This window comes from Beta vulgaris, chromosome 4, assembly GCF_026745355.1.
Source record: "Beta vulgaris subsp. vulgaris cultivar EL10 chromosome 4, EL10.2, whole genome shotgun sequence".
NCBI lineage: Eukaryota > Viridiplantae > Streptophyta > Magnoliopsida > Caryophyllales > Amaranthaceae > Beta > Beta vulgaris.
In genome coordinates this window covers 1,940,703-1,963,080 of record NC_079205.1, presented here as the reverse complement: position 1 = coordinate 1,963,080, position 22,378 = coordinate 1,940,703, and the positions used below count along the sequence as shown (strand labels likewise).

Sequence of the window (22,378 nt, the reverse complement as noted above, 5' to 3'; positions counted from 1 at the left end):
CCATACACGACCATGCCACTCCACTCAAGTCCTCCAACAAAATGGCATGGAAGTCCTTTAAGGCGTCTCTAGAATGACAGGTTTCTGACTAGACTTAGCACCAAAGTTAGCCAATCGATGTGCAGCTCAGTTAAACTCCCTTATAATAATGGCCCATCTTAACATCTTATTTTTGTCGAATAATAAGAGCTTTGCATTTTCGAATAATATGAGTATAAGGTGAGTTGATGAGAGCTTCATCCATCAAAAAATGAACCACTATCACCAAATCTACAATCAGTTTTTCTATGACCTCCTTCTCAAGCTATTGATAACCCTTATGAAACCGTAAACAGTTTCAACCTTTTTTTTTTACAACGAGAAATCGTACATTAATTAAAAGGGAAAGTACAACTTAATGCTAATTCAACCAAATCTAAAACAAACAAACCCAAATAAGCTTTAGGAGCTCTTACAATCCATAAATAACTGATGAGAATAGAACTAGGGTAAATCTCTGTGTGTGTGGATTTCATTGAGATTGCACCCATATATATATGATGCACATAAGGAAACTATATATCCAAAGTGTTGTGCATGTACATGTTATGTTTTATGCACATGTTATGTTTTGATGATGAAAATTAATATAATATGTTGTAGCATGAAAGTATGTAACAGTTGCAACAGATGCATGAAGAAAGAAATTGATAAACGAAGACTTTGAAGAAAAGAAGAATCAAGAATGAAGTTCGAGTTTATAATTTCTTAGAATAGTAACTTTAGATTCAAATGTAATATGCTTAGTAATATGCAATGTGCTCAATATAGAAATATAAAGTTAATATAATTATATTCTCTTTGAGTTAAGAAAGTAAATAATTATATTAAAATTATATTTCTATATAAAAAGGAAATAAGTTTTCAAAATCAGAAATCAAAAGGGATTAGGAAAACGAGTTTTTAAAGAAAAAGATTTTCTAAAAGATAGCGTGTATAAAAGATTTTAATAAAAACAAGTTTTATAAAAGATTTTGATTAAAACGTGTATTGAAAAGATTTTGATAAAAACGTGTATTGAAAAGATTTTGATAAAAACAAGTTTTGATAAAAGATTTAATAAACCGTGTTTTTATATAAAACGATTTTTTGAAAAAGATTTTGATAAAAAATCGTTTTAAAAAACCGTGTTTTTAATAAAAAGATTTTTATAAAACAGAGTTTTAGTAAAACATGTTTTCTGATTTTCTAAAAAGGATTTGGAAAAATAATTTTTAGATATAAACAGAATTTGAGTTGAAAAGAAAATCTAATGTGGAAAACTTATCTTTTTAAGTTTAAAAGATAAAGATAGAAAAAGATAAAGTTTTATCCCTTAAATCAAGGATTAAAAGATAAAGATATTTTTAAGTGATTTTCGTCCTAACCAAGCCTATAAAGGGAATCAGAATTCACTTTTAAATCTCACGTTTTCAGAGAGAAAAATCGAGTCTAATTAAAAAGCTGAAAACTATTTCCTTGGCACTGAGCATAGCACTGAGCGGTTAGGTTTAAGTTACTATTTCATAATTGTAATTGTCCTCTATTTGCTTGACTAAGAAGCACATCATTGAGGATCGTTCTTTTTGTAAATTTTACATTATAGAGAGTGTCAACACTTAGAGTTAAGTGTTGGGAGTCATTACTAGGGTTAGTAGTGAGGGGAATCGTATTGTATCAAGAGTTTGATATTTTAGGATTCAAAGAAATAAAAGAGTTTTTGTTTCTTGTGGACGTAGATCTCAGAGGTGAGATTGAACCACGTTATATCTTGTGTCAAATCTAATATCTTTTAAGTTTATTATTCGCAAAAACGCAAATTAGCAATTTTCGAGTGTTCAGCTCAGAGCCTGGCACTGAGCTGTGAAAGGATTTTTGCGAAAATCGATTAGATTTCACCACTCAATTCAACCCCCCCCCCCCTTCTTGAGTGTTCCCTTAGGTTACAACACAAAGGACTCTAATGAGAGTAAACTTTCCCTTTAACATAATATTGCCTAACAACCCCCCCCCCCTTCAAGTTGGGCATGGGATGGATCAAGAATGCCCAACTTGGACAACAAAAGATCAAACTGAGTCTTTCCAAAAGCCTTGGTAAAGATGTCTGCAAGTTGCGTTTTGGTAGGCACATAAGAGGGAAGGATAAGACTATCATTGAGTGCAAAACAAACAAAGTGGCAATCAACCACAATATGTTTGGTGCGTTCATGGAAAACAAGATTCTTAGCAATGTGAAGAGCAGACTGACTATCACAAAATAAAAGGAATAACTTTGGGATGATGAACTCCCAAGCTCAAGAGTAGGGCCTTCAAGCACTTCAACTCACAAGTGATAGAAGCCATAGAGCGATATTCTGCCTCGGCAGACGAACGAGAGACAGTGTTGTTTCTTGGTCTTCCAAGAGATAGGAGAATGACCCAAGAAAACAATCCTACCAAATAATGAACGCCGAGTGATAGGACAAGCAGCTCAGTCTGAATCACACCAACCTTCCAAAGAGAGATCATTGTCCGCCCGTAACATAATACCTCGGCCAGGTGTGCCCTTCAAATATCGAACCACGCGCAAAGAAGCCTCGTAGTGCTCAATGCGAGGCTCCTGCATAAACTGAGATAAAAACATGCAGTGATCGTCCCATCCAAGAAACCCGAACTTGCGGCGCGCTTCAAGCGCGGTTGAATATCTCCGGCCCAGTCATCGTATTTGTCAGAACGGAGTCGTGTGGGAGTGATAATATATGCAAGTCTGTCGCCAGTACCAAGAAAGAAAGGTTGTGGCGGCTGTTCTTCGCCAGCCATGGTGATAAAAGACGGTGAAAAAAAATTCGGAGGTTTGGCTCTGATACCATGATAATTTTTAGATTATATGAAATGGGCCTGTGTAACCACAATGAGGAGTAGGAGAGTTTAGTCCACTTACAAGCTAGAGAAGGTTCCATCCTAAAACCAATTGGTAATAATAGGAGTAGCTCCTCTAGCTTATATTGTGGTACTTTCTCTCCTATTTCTCCAATGTGGGACAATCACATGTGCACAACATAAATGGGGTTCAACAATAACAAAAACAACCCAAAACGATAAAGAGTCGCATGAGACGCAGGGCACCGCTGGTCAATATTGGTGATGGTGGAGTCAAAATTTTGATGAAAGATGGTAGTGGTAAGAGAAGCGAGTGTCATTCACGATTGAGACAACGAAAAACCAACGACGATCATTTCATCTCGCCGCATGAGCAATTATTGTAAAATTTTCATGATTATCCCCTTTGTGACCTCTAATTAACCCACCTGCTCCCGTTTCTTGTTTTTCCCAATTATATTGTCATTTCTTTATTGAATGAGTCTGCCTATTAAAAATATAAATAGAAGTATTATTATTATTATTGTTATTATTATTATTATTTATGATAATAATAAAATTATTGTTACTATAATAAAATTGTTTGTTGATCTTATTGAACTAAATAAAAACTTAAAAATTGGGAAATAAAACCAAAATTTTATATCCTAATTGACACAATTCAAAAATTAGCGGCAGACACAATCTTTACTCAACTTCTTAGCTGCGACAACCGACGGGTCTTAAAGCATACGGAGATGTGAAATTAAAAAAAAATGAATTACATAACCTAATAATAAGTTAATATGTTTCGTAGTAGACGGAAGATAATTTTGTTCTCTATTAGAATAGTTAACTTTTGTGAAACTATTGGGTCAGACCGTCTGACCCAATAGGTTCCGTCGGACGGGTTGAGCCCAACTTAACGCGCGCGGGCTTTTTTTTTTTTTTTTGTCTGTTTACTTTGTTGATTTTTTTTGCTTTGATTGTGATGGATGTTGTTGTCATTTAGTAGCTGTATTGATTTCATTTAGTTAAGTGTTTTTCATGGTATTGTTGTTTTATCATTTCGTAGTGTTTATGTTTTTTCATTTTGTTTGTTTGTTGTTTCATTTAGATATGTTTCTTTCATTTTATTATGTTTTTATTTTAGTTGATGTTGTCTCTGTTTCATTTACATATTTTGTTTTTTTGGTGTGTTTTAATTGTTTTTTTGTATCATTCACATATGTTTTCCTTTCATTTGATGTTATTTTTTTTTCATTTAGACATTTTTACCTTTCATTTGGTATTTTTGATTTTTTTTTCTTTGATTTTTTGATGTTTTCAGTTGATTATTGTATTCTTTCAGTTGATTCTTGTATTCTTTCAGTTGGTGTGTAAATTCTTTCAGATTGTTATTGAATTGCTTAATTTGTTTATTTGGTTTGTTTCATGATTCATGTGATTTTTTATGTGTTTCAGTTGTTTATATTTAGCTTCTAGCTTCTTTGGTATTTACATATTACTACCTCTCTTTGGTAATGTGTATTTGTTTCAGTTGGTGTTTATTTGCGTGATTATTGGTTTGTTGTGTTTCAGTTTGTTGCTTGTTTTTCATTTGGTTCTTTTTTCCTTTCAGTTAGTGCTTCTTTTTTCATTCAGGTTTCATTTTACTTTGTTTCAGTTAGTCTTATTATTCTTTCAGCTTGTGTTGTTTTATTGTTTTGCTGCTTTTAACTAAGACGCGCGTGGTTTCATCCGACGAGAATGGTTTGTCAGACGAGTCTGACACAATATCATCACTTAACTTTTAGTACAACATATATGCATACTTTGCACGGTAACAAAAAGCTACCGGTTAATCACAAAGACCTTTAATTTGAATATGAGGTTAACTTGTTTCGTAAAAGCTATCCTTTTAGAAACTCCAACAGTTTACGTGCTAATAAAGATGTTTATAGCTTTTTTTTGGTAAACAAGGACTTTCATTCATTACTACTAATTGTTCAAACTATTACAAACCAACGTTAATTGTTCCATACAATAACTAGAGGGTGTGGGGCCGATGTTTAAAACTTTGAGGTTCATCCATTTTTAAAACTTGGATTGTTTCCGCCAAAATGGCAAAAAGCATGTTGTTCAATAAGTGACCTCAGTTCGCTCTCTTAAAGGCTTTTAATAATACAAGACCCAACATGACTACAGAGACATAAGGGAACAAGAGCATGAGTGTCGCAGCAGCAGTAGAGATCTTAGAGGCAACCACCATCTTTTCTTTGGTAGACAACCAAGGAGCGGTAGAGTACATGGGGAGTGTTTTTATAAGTTGATTCCATTTAGCAGAAGGGTCACGAGTTGAGGATTTGGTCCAAGTACCAGTTGCATTCTCATATCTACTATGAGTAATACGGTTGAACATCTTTAAATCCTCGTTCTTATTAATATCATCTGAATCAATATCAATAGTAAAGATATCTCCGTAAGGTCTGGCTGAGTGTAGGAAGAGCGGCAACGACATCGGATCAGCTGATACAGCCGCAACATCTGAAGTAACGACGATGCTTTTCCCATCGGGGCTAAAAAATGGATGATTTACATGGCCTGCAAGATCACTTCCACTATACATCACTCGCACCAAAACATCTGGATTGTCGGCTTTTACGAGATATACAGAGAAGTATCCTGAGTCAAGATCTTCATCACATTTGCGAGCATCTTCAGGCATGTCACGGTTTGACGAAAATACTATCCAATCGTTTCTTGGTGACCACTTGCAATGTGTATCAATGCAATTCCCTGTTGTTAGCCTCCGTATTTCGCCCCTTCCAAATTCTCCTTCATCTGCACTCTTCATTATATACAAATTCTTGAATATTCCTCCGTTTTCATGATGATCTCTTGTAGATCGAAAAACTAGCTGTGTCCCTGTTAAATTTCCAATATCCAATTAACCAAATATCAAACTTTGTGTCGTTTAAAAAGAATATTAAGATTTTAATACCTCATACTATAGCATCATCATATCTTAATATTTTACATAAAAGAACTTCTAACAAGCATATAATTTATTAATTTATCATTTTTTTTATCACAAGAATTAACTTACTATCTCCATTGCAGCAACCTATTGCAACTTGTTGAAATTATGAAAACAAATGTAGAAGCAGAGACAAGTTTACTGCACTTGATTGCATTATAAATGAATGAAATATAGTAGCCTTTAAATAGGCTTTACGCCAACAACTAAAACTAATCAATAGGAAACACCTACTAGGAACATCCCCACGTTTAACATCATGAAACAAAGTGTCAGCTAACAAATCTTAACTAACTGATTACCACTAAGGCACTAACTATAATTCCCGAACATAAGAAAAATCAAAACCACTAACTTTGGAGCATATTTTCCAATGCATTCCCTTGCTTCAAAGTTACATAACATAAATGAAGCATATCTTTCATAAATTATAATGCAATCAAGTGTGTGCAGTAAACTTGTCTCTACTTCTACATTGTTTTCATAATTTCAACATGGTATCAGAGCTAACAAATCCTAGCTAACTGATTACCACTAAGGCACTAACTACAATTTCTAAACATAAGGAAAATCAAGAACACTAACTTTGAAGCATATTTACCAACACAACTGTGAAACATTTAGTGTTTTATGTTTCTCAATGAATAACCTTGACATGACTATATATATATATATATATATATATATATATATATATATGATTATCCATACGTGAAAATAGAATAAGTTAATATTTTGATATTATAGATCGTGAACTAATAAGATCCCCTTTATTATTTTTTCCTTGGGTTTATATTAGAATAGGTAGTCAAAGAAAAGTGAATTAGCAGTATAAAAGTCCACACGTTATAGTATTGATGAAACAAAGGTAGTATCAATTACCTTCACCGTTCGTTGATGGGAAAGCATTATTGAATTGTTTAGTGAGCTTTTTACGCTGTTGTGTACCGCCAGCAGGATTAATGATGGCACAGATATTTACTGTGTCTTTTGCACTAAATGAAGGTCCAAAGCATATGTATAATATATCCTTTTCATTATTTTGGTTCCAAACAGGCGAGAAGAATTTGTTTTCAGCCATCTGTAGCATAGACAACTCTCGTTAGCTCAAACATAGAAGAGATATTAGGCATATTCAAACTTTTTATTTAAGACTAGCAGATTGGAATTGTATTAATTTGAACATGTATTAAGTACGATATTTTTACTTGAAACATAGTCTCATTGCAATATAATTAGTGACAATTTTGCATACTTTCATTAAGCCTTTTTTAGGTTAAGAGTCTTTTATTTGATGATATACTTCATCAGTAACAAAATAGATGTTACACTTTGACTTTCACGCTTGTTGATGCAGTACTTTGACCATTAGTAACTTTAGTTGGTATTAGTAAAAATTATAAGAAGTTAATATTATGGAAGTATACATTTAGACGAATCAAACAACATATCATATTAGTAACCGTTGATTTTGTTTAAAACTAAAAAGTACATGGTAAAATATAGTAGGTGAATAGTGTAATTTTCAAAGTGTAGCATGTATTTTGTTACGGAGGAAGTATAACATTTTTACATAATATTGTACCTGATAGATCTTTCGCAATCCTTTGTCATCAGCCAGCCACACGGCTTTGAAGTCATTGTCCACAAATGCAAGCTTGGAGCCGTCTGGAGAAAAGGTTGGAAACACTCCAGACACCCTAAATAGTTCTATTTCGGAATGTTGAGATTGTAACTGGTCAAACTTTCTAGGTACATCCTCTCCACTCTGTCATAGTAAGCAATAAATGTATAATCATAATTAATCTATTATTCATATGACAAGTTTATAACAGTAATCTAAAAAAAATGATGAACCATTTGAGACGATCCATCAATGGCTTTTCGACAATTTTATTGTTTTAAGGTTTCTTACAGATATATCCATTTAGGGTTTATGTCGTAAAAGTTTGAACATCTTGACCAAATTGATGAAGGTAATACTAATGATATGTACGAAAACAAAGTTGAATATGGGGAAAAGTAGTTCACATTTTCTTTGTTTTTGTTTTGATCGCAACTCTTTGATTTTCTTACTGTCCGATATATAACTTTGACCTTGAATATTTTTAATAAATTATTTCCCAAGAATGAAATACTATAATCTGATATTTTAAAACAAAGAAAGCGATAAACTAAATTATCTTAGATACAAATTTTGATTTTATACAATAGAATAATATGGTAAAATTATAGTAACGTAGAAGTCTAAAAGCGTTCCAGTTAGAACAAAACGAGGAATGTAATTATTAATCTAGCTTTTGAAAGATATAATTTTACCTTGAGAAGATTGGTCTTGCAACGATTGTAACCAATGCGTTTCTCACCATTTTGGTCTTCGATGATGAAAGGATTAAAATGGTCAGTTGTTGGTTTCAATTTGGCAGTTATTCGTATCGTTTCTTGTTGTCCGCTAGAGTCATAAACCTCAATTTGTCGATATTGTTCTTCTTCACGAATATCAGTGAACTTCCGCAATGCTGATTGCTTGCGGATAGTAGCCACTACTACTCGGTTGGAGTCGATAGCTACTGGAGTTATGGCGTCAATTCCTTCTGGGGTGACACGATACACGTCTGATGTGAGACCATTCCTAATGTTTGCTCGAAACACACCCCAATTGTTCCCAACCTTTCGGTGAAAAAATATGATATCTTCACTTCCCCAAGTTGGCCAACCACCATCTTTTATGACCAATATACGGTTGTAAGGCTTTGCTACGTTCATCACGAAAATGTCGGTCTTTAGCTTCTCTCTCTCGCCACGCCAACCACCCCTTTTCTGAAATGATGCAACTGCTACTCTCTTCCCTGATAGTGATACCGAGGGGCTCAAATCTGCCTGGACTGGAGGGTTGATACATACATACAAGATTATCAATATAAAAAAAACTAGCTAGCGTGCTCCACAGTAAGGATCTAATTGTACAATGAGTTTTCACATTGTGTATTGGAGTATTATGTTCATTAGGAGTCTTGTATTATATTCCTATTTGTAAATTGGTTAGGATATCTAGTTCAATAAGGTTTATGATATTAGGTTGTATATATGTTCCTCTAAAATTTAATGAGAAGATCAAGAAATATAATACAAGACTCCTAATAAACATAATACTCCAATATTGCGTACATTGTACAATATAAACGACGTCAAAACTGAAAAGGTTGAGAAATGAGTTTTAAAATTCTAGAATCCAAGATAATTGAAAGTTGTCCAATATTAAAGATTCAGAGTGGGTAGTACTTTCTCCATTTAGAAATAGGTGCACCATTTATATGGTGTTTATTCTTATGTCTTGATTGTCTTTGGTGATTTATATTTTAGAAGAAACATAGTCATATGAGATCTTGTTAGATTCGTCTCAATGTATAATTTTTTAATATCAACTTTTTATAGTTTTTATTTAAGATATTACTGTTTGAAACCATGCATCGACAAGCGTGAAATTATGAATTTGTTATAACGGATGTGAGGAAGAACAAATAATGAATGAAAAAACCAATAAAATCGACACCAGAATTACGTGGTTCACCAATTTGGCTACGTCCACGGCAGAGAGAGGGAGAATATTTTATTATGTGAGGAAAACCAGATTACAGAGAGAATTTAGGCTAATTCGACGTTTAAACCCTAGGTACAAATAACCTATTTATACTTAGCGCTCAAAAACGCGTTTCCGCGTTATCCGCCGACCCGCCCGGGCGCCCGGGCGAAATCCGCCCGACCGGGCGGTCCCCAGCTCTTCCAAAACAGCTTGCGCGCCCGACCGGGCGAGATCCGCCCGACCGGGCGAGACGAAAACAGTTTCGTCAGTTCTTCGTAAAACTGACATAACTTTCTCGTTTCTCATCGGAATTGGGCATATGACCTATCGTTGGAAAGCTCTCGGAAAAAGCTATCTCTCAATCTATAAATGATTTTGAGGTGATTCAAAGTGGAGGTGATAGCTTGTTCCGAGAGCTTTCCAACGATAGGTCATATGCCCAATTCCGATGAGAAACGAGAAAGTTATGTCAGTTTTACGAAGAACTGACGAAACTGTTTTCGTCTCGCCCGGTCGGGCGGATCTCGCCCGGTCGGGCACGTAAGCTGTTCTGGGAAGCTGGAGACCGCCCGGTCGGGCGGATTTCGCCCGGGGGGTCGGGCGGATCGGCGAATAACGCGGAAACGCGTTTTTGAGCGCTAAGTATAAATAGGTTATTTGTACCTAGGTTTTAAACGCCGAATTAGCCTATTTTCTCTCTGTAATCTAGTTTTCCTCACATAATAAAATATTCTCCCTCTCTCTGCCGTGGATGTAGCCAAATTGGTGAACCACGTAAATCTGTTGTCTATTTTTGTTACTTTTTGCATTCATAATTTGTTTCTCTCTCACGTCCGTTATAACAGAATTCATGCAACTCTTTCTGAACGGATGAAGTATATGGTTGTGTTTGTAGTTATGCTTCACCTATCTCGTTCCATGTGTGATATGATTTGTAATATCAAGTATAGTTGTTAGATTCATTGTTACTAGTGACTGTAAATTTGAGTTTATACGAGGTTGTAGATGGTTTTTATGTCAAATTATTTTTCAGTAATTTTTTTCAATTAATTCGATTCAAAAAAAAGTTGTCTAGAACCTCAGTTTTTTTTTTTTTTTGTGGGTTCTATATTAGATAAATCTTTTGGGTAAGTCTCATCAAGGCGGTTTCTAATATACTCTGTGCAGAAAATATCCTCTAGCATCATTGTAAATCTTACGTGGTACATTCAAATCCTTATTAACCAATCAAATATTTTTCAACGGGATGGAGAAAACGTGAAATTGCCATGTGGCGCAACACTTGTACTAGAAAAAACTTGTTACTCCCTCTATTTTAGATTATTTGTCCCAAGTCATTTGCACAAATTAAATTATTAGAAATTTTGCTCAGTCCAGCATTAAGTGGTAGGTCACATTTGACTTTTGATTAATAATTAAATTTATGATGAAATGTTTTATACCCTTTATGAATACAATTCTCGTAAGATTATAATATTAAAAAAAAATTATATGTTACCCTATTGGTATATGATTTGGTATTTCTCTTCCTTTTATGGATTAATTAATATGATATAATTGTTTTATTTAAAATTTATTAATAAACCAAGTGTTACCTAGGTGATGCACAAATTATGAAACAGAAGATTGGAGTTTGAAAAGGACATACGTGACGGGGTGAGGCGGTCAGTTGCCCCAGTCTTCAGATTGGTTTTATAGACGGTAGTCCAAGGTTGACGACGATCGGGGGCACCATCTTTGGTAGTGACATAGACAATATAATCATCATTTTCAGCGAAACAAGCACTGTCTTCCATCCGAACACCATTGAAGGTGCCATAGACTTGAGCAAAGTTGAAGATTTCTAATTTTGGCGGGTTGTCATTGAAGCGAAGGGCTATGTGAAGAGTCTCGAGATCACATGTACGTTCAGAGACAAAGACCATTCCCGAAAGACGACCTGAATCAACATCAGCTTCCACGCCCGCGGTAGCCAGCGTAGGATGTTTGTCGAGCTTTTCGAGTATCGATTTGAGAGCCTTCGGCGGAATTACTCGGGCGTTGGAGTTGTACGACTGTCCATCGGTCAGATGGATCTCGTCGTGTCGGTTCGACGTTGGTAATAGCGGACATGAGTATAAGTCCAACGCCACCGGAGGCCGATAGGTGGTGAAGAAGGCAATGCTACCTCTATCCTCACCCATGAGTGATTTTGGTTCTTTATTGTGTTTGGGTCGGAAAAAGACTTTTGTAAAAGGCAATCAAATTGATGAACTCTAATTGTATGCCCTTTATTGTCTAGGACATGTATGTAATGAGATATATCGGAATGATAATGTCAAGTAGACTTGGTCTATTGATAAGGGATCACGCACATGATTTAAAATTAATTGGATCAAAACCCCACTAATCACGGAGTTTTAGGAAGGGAATCACGAACTAATTTCTAATTATATTTAAAAACTATATACTGCGTGTGTAGCGAATGTATTTGCACCAGCAGATGTAAGGCTGTAATCTATATACACCTCAAGAGCATAGATATTTTATGTTAAAGACTTAGCTAAATTAATATTGTGACTTACATAAATTAACGACTTGTCTAAATAACTGTTTGAGATACAACTTGGGGGCATAGATATTATATGGATACATTCTGAATAAGATTAACCTAAAAAACAGAAACGACATTTAGTTTTAAATGAAAATAGTATTAATTAGAGGCGGATCCAGCACTTTAAATTTTAGAGGTCCCGACCAAATCATCCAAATATACAATGCACATATACAATATACACAAATCAAACAATAAATTTGTTCATCATAATGGTTTTGGTGATGATAAACAAAAGCAATTAACTAACATGGTTCATTTTTGCGTTTTATGTGTTCAAGATTAATTCATTGAGTAATACAACCTCCCACCACCCTAACTAGCTAGAGCTGGTTAATGGTTCTGATCGTGTCAAATTCGTGTCGGGTGCGCCGGTAAACGGGCTAAGCCCCTTAACCCTAACCCCGACATGCTTATTAAATGTGTCAATAAAACTCAAACCTAACTCCACTTGTTTATTAAACGGTGGGTTACCAAACCCATTTATTGACCCACTTATCAAGCATGCATGCACATATGCATAAAGCAAACAAATCAACTTCATATATTTCCTAACCCAATTTGTATTTACTAATATGTTACCTAAATTAACTAAAATGGAATAACCAAAGACTAAAATAAATATATAGTTAAGAAAACATTTGAACTATTTCAAGCCAAACTAATAATATTAAAAGTAGCATAGTAGCTAAAACTCAGACGGTATCATGTCGGGTTCGGTTCAGAAGAGTTCAACCCTAACCCGTCCCATTTAATAAAAGGGTCGTGTTGCATCAACCTGCTAAGTTAAATGAGTTGAAACCCTTAACCCAAAATCGCTAATTTCATGTCGAGTTCAAGTCGAGTTAATGGGTAGTGCTATTTTTTATTTTTTACCATCTCTACGGCAGCCACATTCCCGAATTTCATGGAAATTTCAAGTATAAACCCTGATCTCTACAACTGGGAGTTGAATTATAAGGTAAATAATACTTCTGCTGTTAGTGATTTGTGTTTATAAAACAGAAGCAAACTCTGATTTGCGTGCATGATCTCAATGACTTTGACTTTGGAAGTCTTTGTTTTTTATTTATTATTTTTTTATAGGCAAATCATATTCTTTGAATTAACCACAAACCATTTATAACCTATAAGATTCAGACTTAGGAGCCAATCTAGGATGAACCTCTCCACCACCTAAAATAAAAACCACCAAGCTTTCAATTTTAGGGTCTGCCAGCGCACATTGTAGTTGTATTATAAGGAAACTATATAAGAAAGACTTTGAAGCCACATAAAAAACTACTCAAATAAAACTTTACATAAATAAAAAATAACTGTAATTCAAATCTCTTGTAGGAAACTGAAAATGATGATGATAAAGATGACGACGACGATGATGATGAGTTAGACTTCAAAGTCAATAACCAAACACTATTGACTCTCTCCGTCCCATAATATAGTGTTTGTTTCTTTTTTACACGTTCTCCAAGACGTACCTTGACCTTCAATATCTTCAATTTCGTATTAATATAAAATATAAAAAGTTGATATTATGAAACTACACATTAAGACGAATCTAACAAAATCCCACATGAATATGTTTTTTTTATACATACAAATGAGAATATTCGGTCAATCATTTTAATGTTTGACCCAACAAAAATGAAGTAGGCACTATATTATAGGACAGAGAGAATACTTTAAATAATAAAAAGCTATAATTGATGCTACAAGTTTTGCGCTTGTTATTTGATTAGAAAAGTATTCAACTGTCATTTGTCGTAAGATTAATGCCACCCAGCACAAACATATTTTAATGAGAAAGTATATATATATGAAGTGAAATCGTGCGATATCATCTTTCTCCCTTATCCAACCAAAAAAAAAAAAAAAGTCAAAGTGCAAAAAGATACAATTTTTTCTTAACGCATCTAGATCTAAGTACTTTTTTTAAGAATTTAGACGACTACACAAATTGAAGTCCTGATTGTATACATAATTGCAGACTTAGCTTAGAGCGCCAAGCGACGCGAGTGAGATAGAAAAATATTTACCAGCGTATTACTGGTTCCTTTGCAAAATGGTGCAAAATTACTTTGACGATGAGGAGATCAAAGTGGTCAATATGCTAGCTGGATCAGGTATGTCTTCTATATTTCTGTTGTGCTGGGTTTGCTGCTTAGTAAGAACAATATTTGCAATATATGAATTGAGTATAACTTAGCTTGAAACTTATCTAGGTTCAACATCTGATGGTTCTTTCATAGCCGGGAAAACAAAGGCAACCTACTTTAATAAGCAGGACGCTTCACTTAAAAGTGACAAATTTAAGGTCTTGGTGGAGTTAACCGGAGCAGAAGCCGGCGAACACAGACTTGGCGTAGATCTTGTGATGATGTTAGATGTTAGTTCTAGCATGAAGGGTAAGAAGTTGGAAAACATGAAGACTGCAACCAAGTTCTTGGTTAGAAAACTTAGCCATGTCGATCGTCTCTCCATTGTCAAATTCTCGGCCAATGCCGAAAGGCTGTGCCGCCTGCGGTTGATGACTCCAGATGCTCATTCGTATGTCGAGGGCCTAGTCGATGGTTTGGAGATAGACAGCGGCACAAATATCACTGCTGGGCTTGAGGAGTCCGTAAAAGTGCTTAGTAATCGGATGTTTACAAAGGGACGCGAGGTTGCCATCATGCTTATGTCCGACGGTGATCCATTTCCTCGCACAGCAGACGGCAGCCAGGTTTCCATCAACAATGTGGCTGTACATACGTTTGGTTTGGGACAAGATTACCACCCTAAGGTAGATAATTGGCTTAATTTTTTCTTTATGTACAATTTAGATCCCTGGCACGAGAGTAACTGAATCCATCATAAATCAAGTAAAGTTATGTGACGCATATCAAATATTATGCGAATAAATTTCATAATAAATCTAAGAAATAAAATTTACAACTGAACGAAGCACTTTCTCTCAAAGAAAAAAAAAACAAATAATGGTTAAAAATTTGTTTTAATGTATCCCTTTTTGTTTGAAATTTTGAGCTTAAGGTTTGGTGTATAAGAGTGGAATGTTTTATTTATAAAAGGAAGAAAGGAGATTTGTGGAACATTACAACTTGTATTTATTCATTCACTTACAAACTTCACAACTTGCATATATATACTTGACCAAGTCGGTGCTTTTCTTCTACCGACATTGAGATGAATTTTCTAGATTTCCCTAAGCTCTTCTTCATAGTTCTATTCCTATGTCATCATGTTACTTCCTTTTATTTTATTTTTTCTCTAATATTCTAGATAATACTAGGCTAGAATTTCACTAGATTTTTCTAGATTAGTTTTCAACACTCCCCCTAATCTGAAAAATCTTGAACTCCAAGTTGTCTTCTGAACTGGATGAACTTCTCTGTCGGAATTGCTTTAGTGAATAGGTCAGCGAGCTGCTCCCCCGTCTTGCAGAATTGTAGTTCGATCTCTTGTTTGTCGACCAACTCTCGGATGAAATGATGTCGTATCTCAATGTGCTTCGTGCGGCTGTGAAAGACTGGATTCTTTGTCATGGCTATTGCAGACATGTTGTCGCAGTAGATAGTTGTTGGTTCTTCTGATGTCTGTTGTAGATCATTGAGAATTCTCTTAAGCCATACTGCTTCACATGCTGCACTTGTTGCTGCTACGTACTCTGCTTCTGCTGATGACGGAGCTACTGTTGCTTATTTCTTTGATGACCAAGATATGGCCTTGGTTCCCAGCTGGAAGACGTATCCACTTGTACTCTTTCGATCGTCAATGCTTCCGGCCCAATCGCTGTCTGTGTATCCTGTAAGCTTGTGATTCTCCTCTGTTTTGTACAGAATTCCATAACTTTTTGTTCCTTTGACATACCTGAGAATCCTTTTTGCTGCTGCTAAGTGAGCCTTACTTGGCTCACTCATAAATCTGGATACTATGCTGACAGCATGTACTATGTCGGGCCTAGTATGTGTGAGGTAGATGAGAGAGCCGACCAAACTTCTATATATTGACGCATCGACCTTCTCTTTGCCATCGTTCTTAGATAGCCTTTCATTAAGTGCCATTGTGTAGCCAATGGCTTGCATTCACTCATGTTGAATTTCTTAAGTAGGTCGTCTGCATATTTCTCCTGTGAGAGAAATATTCTTCCTGGGCTTTGCTTGACTTGCATGCCAAGGAAGTACTTCATGGCACCAAGGTCGGTCATTTCATATTCCGACATCATTGCCTTCTTAAATTCCTTAATCATTTTTGAATTAGTGCCTGTGTAGATTAGATCATCTACATAAAGACACAATATGAGAAAATCTTGTGATCCTTGGGCCTTGATATATAGTGATGGCTCACTTGGGCTTTTTATAAACCCATTTTGAAGTAGGTAGCCATCTATTTTGCTATTCCAGGCCCTGGTGCTTGCTTAAGCCCATAAAGGGCTTTACGAAGGCGGTATACTTTGTCTTCTTTGCCTTCGATGAGATATCCTTGCGGTTGCTCAACATATACTTCTTCTTCAGCTCCCATTTAAAATGCTGACTTGACATCTAATTGAAAGACTGGTAATTTAAGTTGAGCAGCAAGAGCAAGGACTGACCTGATAGTCTCCATGCGGACAACAGGAGCATATGTCTCGTTAAAGTCAATCCCTGGTTGTTGGGAGTAACCTTTTGCGACGAGACGAGCCTTGTATTTCTGGATGGAGCCATCTTCGTTATACTTGACCTTGTAGACCCATTTGAGACCGATGACTTCTTTGTCTTCAGGTTTCTCAACAAGCTCCCATGTGTTGTTTTCTCGATCATCTTGATTTCTTCATTCATGGCCTCGATCCATTTCTCTTCTCGTGATGCTTCTTGAAAGCTTTGTGGTTCGCTGTAGAAGAGAGCCATGATAGCTTGATTGCACTGGAAATCCTCCAAGTAGCTTGGTGGTCGCCGATCTCTTTGTGAACGTCGCACTACTGGAGCTGAGCTTTGAGAGCTTGATCCTGATGTTGGACTCACCGATCTCGAGGATGTTGTTGGAGATCTCGGTGATGATGGGCTGGATGATGACTGTGTTGCTGGATAATTTGGGCCTTCATCTTCTCTTTTTGGGTATAAGAAATCTCCTTCATGTGGTTGAGATTCCTTCTTTATCCACATCCATTGAGCTCCTTCATCGAAGATGACGTCTCTTGAGATGATTAACTTTTTCGATTTGGGCTGATAGAGACGATATCCTTTAGACTCGTCACTGTATCCAATGAAATACATTTTCTCCTTTCCATCGAGTTTTTCCCGATTTTCTTTCGGGATGTGGGCATATGCGATGCACCCGAATACTTTGAGGTGCTCCACTCTTGGCTTTCTTTTATGCCAAGCTTCATAGGGTGTCATACCCATGAGACCTTCGTGGGAGATCGATTGAGAATGTAGATAGCCGTATGTACGGCTTCGGCCCAAAAACATTTGGGCAAGTTTTTGCCTTGCATCATGCTTCGGGCCATCTCAGCAATGGTCCGATTTTTTCTCCGCAACACCATTTTGCTGAGGTGTGCGTCTGACAGTTAATTCTCTTTTGATTCCATGCTCCTTACAGAAGCTGTTGAATTCTTTACTTGTAAATTCTCCCCCAATCTGTTCTTAGAATTTTTATTGAATGCCCACTTTGTTTTTCTGTGAGGGCTTTAAATTGCATGAAGTGGAAAATGCTTCTGATTTTTGCTCCAAGAAATAAACCCACATCATGCGAGTGAAATCATCGACAAATAATAGAAAATATCTTTTTCCGCCAAGAGACGGATTTCTGGTAGGGCCCCATATATCTGCATGAACAAGCTCTAATGGAGCTCTGGCCCTCCAGGATGAAGTAGGGAATGGCAATCTATGCATTTTGCCATATATACAGCCCTCACATATTTTTCTTTCATTAGTTATAGGTGGAAGCCCAATCACCATTTCTTTTTGTTTTAACAGTTTTAAACTGTTAAAATTTAGATGCCCGAATCTCAAATGCCACAATGTGGACTCATCCACCATAGAACTTAGGGCAACATTATGCTCCAATTGCATTCTTAATGGAAATATTTTATTAGGAGCCATTTGAGTAGTAGTAATTAATTGCCCTTTTCTCTTATCAAATATGAGGCATTTATTAGCATCAAATTTCACCATATAGCCTCTTTGATTAGTTGGCCTACACTTAATAAATTTTGTGCAAGCCCGGGGACATAGAATACATCAGAAATAAATTTAGACGAGCCTTTTTTGTTCTAACGGCTATTGTCCCCTTGCCAGCAACCTCTTGGTTGCTTCCATCACCAAGAGTAATTTGTGTTTTTATGTTTTCGTCCAGACTGACAAATGAATTTTTGTTGCCAGTCATGTGGTTTGAACAACCACTATCAATATACCATATATCATTTGACTCTTGGTGAGCATTTAAACATGTAAAAATAATTGATCTCTAGGCTCCTTATTTTCCGTAAAATTGGCCTCCTCCTTTTGCCGGAACCAACAATCTTTTTCAAAATGAGTGTGCTTTTTGCATCTTTTACACTTATACCGGCAATCTTGTGTATTATGGCCATTTTTCTTACATGAATTGCAATAGGAGCCAGATTGGTTATTTTCTCGAGTTCCTTGATTTTTATAATTTCCTCTCCCCCTGCTACGGTTATATGAAGTACCTCCTTTACCGTAGCCATTTCTACTTTTATTTTCTCCATTATTAGAGAATTTTTAACTTTGCTTGAAAAGCTTGTTCTAGTGGCTGCTCTATAAATCTACGCATTCTATCTTCATGTGCTAGAAGGGAGCCCATTAATTTAGTTAAACTCAATTTAGATAAATCTTTATTAGACTCCTCTCTACAGCCACATATGATACTAATTTTTGGGGAGACTTCTTAATATTTTCCGAACAACTTGGACATCTTCAATTTTATCTCCATTAGTTCGGATTTGATTTATAATATTTGTTACTCGACTAAAAAATTCTTGAATTGTTTCATTTTCCACCATTAATAGATTATCAAAGTCTCTCCATAAAGATTGGAGTTTGAAGAGTATTACCTTTTCGGAGCCCCTATATTTTGTCTCCAGGATACTCCAAGCCTCCTTGGCCGTTGTAGCAGCCATAATAGTAGGGAGGATTGTTTCATCTACTCCCCGTATATTAAGGATAGGGCATAATTATCCCTTATCCGATTTTGTTTATATTGCTTGCGGCGTGCTTCATCCCAAGTAGCTTCTTGGATTAAATCATTTGGTTGTTCATAACCATTTTGTACTAACTCCCACAAATCTTGTGAGATAAATATGGATTTTATTTGGATAGACCATTGTTGATATTTTTCTTCCTTAAATGTGGGTACCCAATTTACTTGGGGGTAGTTAAATGTGTTTGAGGTTGAAGTGTTTGGGGAAGACATTTTAATTTATGTGGTGTTTAGTTTTTTTTTAAGGGAGTTGGATTATCTTGTGTTTGGTGTATAAATTTTATGGGAGTATGAGAAATTGTATAATATGATGGAGGCTTTGGGATTATATTAGCTCGGATACCACTGTTTGAAATTTTGAGCTTAAGGTTTGGTGTATAAGAGTGGAATGTTTTATTTATAAAAGGAAGAAAGGAGATTTGTGGAACATTACAACTTGTATTTATTCATTCACTTACAAACTTCACAACTTGCATATATATACTTGACCAAGCCGGTGCTTTTCTTCTACCGACATTGAGATGAATTTTCTAGATTTCCCTAAGCTCTTCTTCATAGTTCTATTCCTATGTCATCATGTTACTTCCTTTTATTTTATTTTTTCTCTAATATTCTAGATAATACTAGGCTAGAATTTCACTAGATTTTTCTAGATTAGTTTTTCAACACTTTTTCCCCTAACAATGTACATGCTTTTAGTTTTCAGCTTAATGTTGGTTCATACAAGATCGTATACATATACATGTACACATTGTGACATACGTACTTAATATGCCCCCATTGTAGGTGCTCCACAACATTGCCCAGAGAAGTAATGGAGGAACATTCTCAACTGCAGATGTTGAAAACACTAAAACAAGCAACCTGAGCATTGCATTTTCCCAATGTTTGGCCGGACTACTTAATGTCGTTGTTCAAGACTTAACTCTAACCATCACAAAAGTAGGATCAACAATCGAGAAGGTATCCGCAGGAAATTATTTTCAATCAAGTAATGAGTCTGAGGGATCGAAAACAATTTCATTTGGCAATCTCTATAGTACAGAAATACGTAGCGTCTTGGTGGATCTTGTTCTAGATGAAGTGACAGAGTCCCAAGGCACAGATGTTCTCGAGTTCACGTACACCTACAAGTAAGTTCTACAGTATTCAAAATTTATTTTAGATTCACACATGGTTCTGTTTGGCAACACATTTAAGTCAACTTAAATGAGTAGGTGTAAAAATTTAAGTCACCTAAATTTAATAGTCGTGTTTCTGGTAAGAAATAAAATTTAAGCTCAAAAATTGATTGGAATTGAGTTTCTATCAAATAATTTCAATATAAGGTGCTGAAATTTTTAGCTACCTTATTAGTTCGGCTCATTTCATCTACCTTATCAGTTTCAGCTCTATTTCAACTTTTGTTCCCAAACATAGCCTATATCTAATTATAGTTTTGGACCTTGATAATCTATTGTTACATAGTAATTCCTTTTATCTATATTTATGTTAGAGTTAATTGTCATTCTATATGACATGTGATTTTTAATATATGAATGAATTTTAATTAGAAAAATATATGCTTCTTTATTTTTCAAATAATTACAACACTTAACTTACAGAGAAAAACATGTGATCAAAATAGATACAACAATGATAATGAATATAATGTCCACCAAATTTGTTTACATAATTTGACATTTTAATTAGGCTATGTTTCTTCACTTTGCAATCAATATTCACTTATGTTGGAGCTTAAAAAGTCACATAGTATAATATTGTTAAATTTGCCTTAATTTAAACATTCAATAAATCAACCTTTTAATATTTTTTACCCTTACAAAATTAAATTCTTCCTCTATTATGAAATAAATGTAACGCTTCACTCTTTTCAATGAAAGCTTTTTCAGAGAAACGTTTAATTTATTTCAGAACAGAGAAAGTATATAAATGTCCAAAAATTTGTATCATTAGTTCAATGCTAAAGTAGTTGTGAAATGATGCCATTATTAACATGGAAACATCTTGGTTGTTTTGTGCGTGTAGAATTGCTAGTGGGGAAGTTTATGATGCCCCTCCTGTGATTATTACCGTAAGTCGCACTGAAACGCCATTGACAAAAGAGTCTCCGAAGGTGTTAATGGAAGAAGCTCGGCAACACACCGCGAATAAGATGAAAGAAGCCCGAAAAATGGCTGATGCCAACAGGTTTGATGAAGCTAGAGGCGAACTCAATAAGGCAAAGGATTATCTCAAGCGTGATGGACTTGATAAGTCACACCCAAATATTAAGGGACTAAATTCTGAAGTAGACCAATTCTTAAAGCTATTAGAATCACCAGACATTTATAAGAAGCTAGGACGAGCATTTGCTTTTGCCTCTGAGCTTTCGCATGCACTTCAGCGATTTGCTGCAAGAGGCGATGTGAACGAGTTACGTTTATTTGCTACTGATGCTATGGATCAATATCTAGATCAAGTCAAGAATTATGAGAAATTTCCGGATGCGCCGGTGCAGTCAAGTAATGAGGATATCAAGGAAAGAAAGGTGAAGAATCCCTATGCTGATATTGCTGATATTCTAAGCATGCATCTTGGCGAAGCTATCCAATCTCTCAAACGTATCCAGGACATCATCAATGAGAGCCACTGATATTCAAGGCAGTTCATGACTATTGGGTGCTTTAATCTTTCTTTTTTTTTTTTTTTCATTTCTCGCTTCTATGCATTTAATTTCAATGAAAACTTTTTCGTGGTCAGTCATAAGCCTTAAGATAAACGAAGTTCTTAAGTTGAAATTCCAACCACGCTTGTAACAAAGTGAAGTTAGCCATAACAATTCGAGTATTTAGCCTTTTTGAAGGTTCCTTCAAACATAAGAAAAACAAGTTGTCTTTTAAGCACATTTTCCATGTGGAGGAGGAAATGCATTATTGAATGGGATCCTCAACCATTAAAGTCTACTTTCGAATATAACTGTGGATGTGTGTTAAGGTAGTCTTTACGCAAAGGGATGTGAGAAACTGATTTCATAAAATCTTCAAAACACTTTTAGGTACCACCAAAAGTACCAGCTAAACAAAATGTTTATACCAATTGAACACCTCCTATATGTTAACATGGTTAGAGAGTGGAGGGAAATTGTTGCAGG

General features: G+C 35.5%; 2 protein-coding genes across 2 annotated transcripts; one reads left to right on the top strand and one right to left on the bottom strand.

Annotated features, from left to right (window-relative positions):
- Window positions 1–4,408: 4,408 nt before the first annotated feature.
- LOC104891943 (hypothetical protein) lies at window positions 4,409–11,749 on the bottom strand. Its single transcript, XM_010677731.3, has 5 exons — window positions 11,107–11,749; window positions 8,195–8,760; window positions 7,461–7,643; window positions 6,758–6,956; window positions 4,409–5,763 (listed from the first exon to the last, which is right to left on the bottom strand). Exons 1-5 carry the CDS (start codon window positions 11,639–11,641, stop codon window positions 4,991–4,993), a joined length of 2,256 nt encoding a protein of 751 aa, XP_010676033.1. The 5' UTR covers window positions 11,642–11,749; the 3' UTR covers window positions 4,409–4,990.
- A 2,047-nt stretch (window positions 11,750–13,796) lies between these two features.
- Window positions 13,797–22,293, top strand: LOC104891944 (hypothetical protein). The gene is made up of 4 exons (XM_010677732.2): window positions 13,797–14,174; window positions 14,274–14,833; window positions 20,032–20,378; window positions 21,274–22,293. Exons 1-4 carry the CDS (start codon window positions 14,114–14,116, stop codon window positions 21,878–21,880), a joined length of 1,575 nt encoding a protein of 524 aa, XP_010676034.1. The 5' UTR covers window positions 13,797–14,113; the 3' UTR covers window positions 21,881–22,293.
- Window positions 22,294–22,378: the final 85 nt, after the last annotated feature.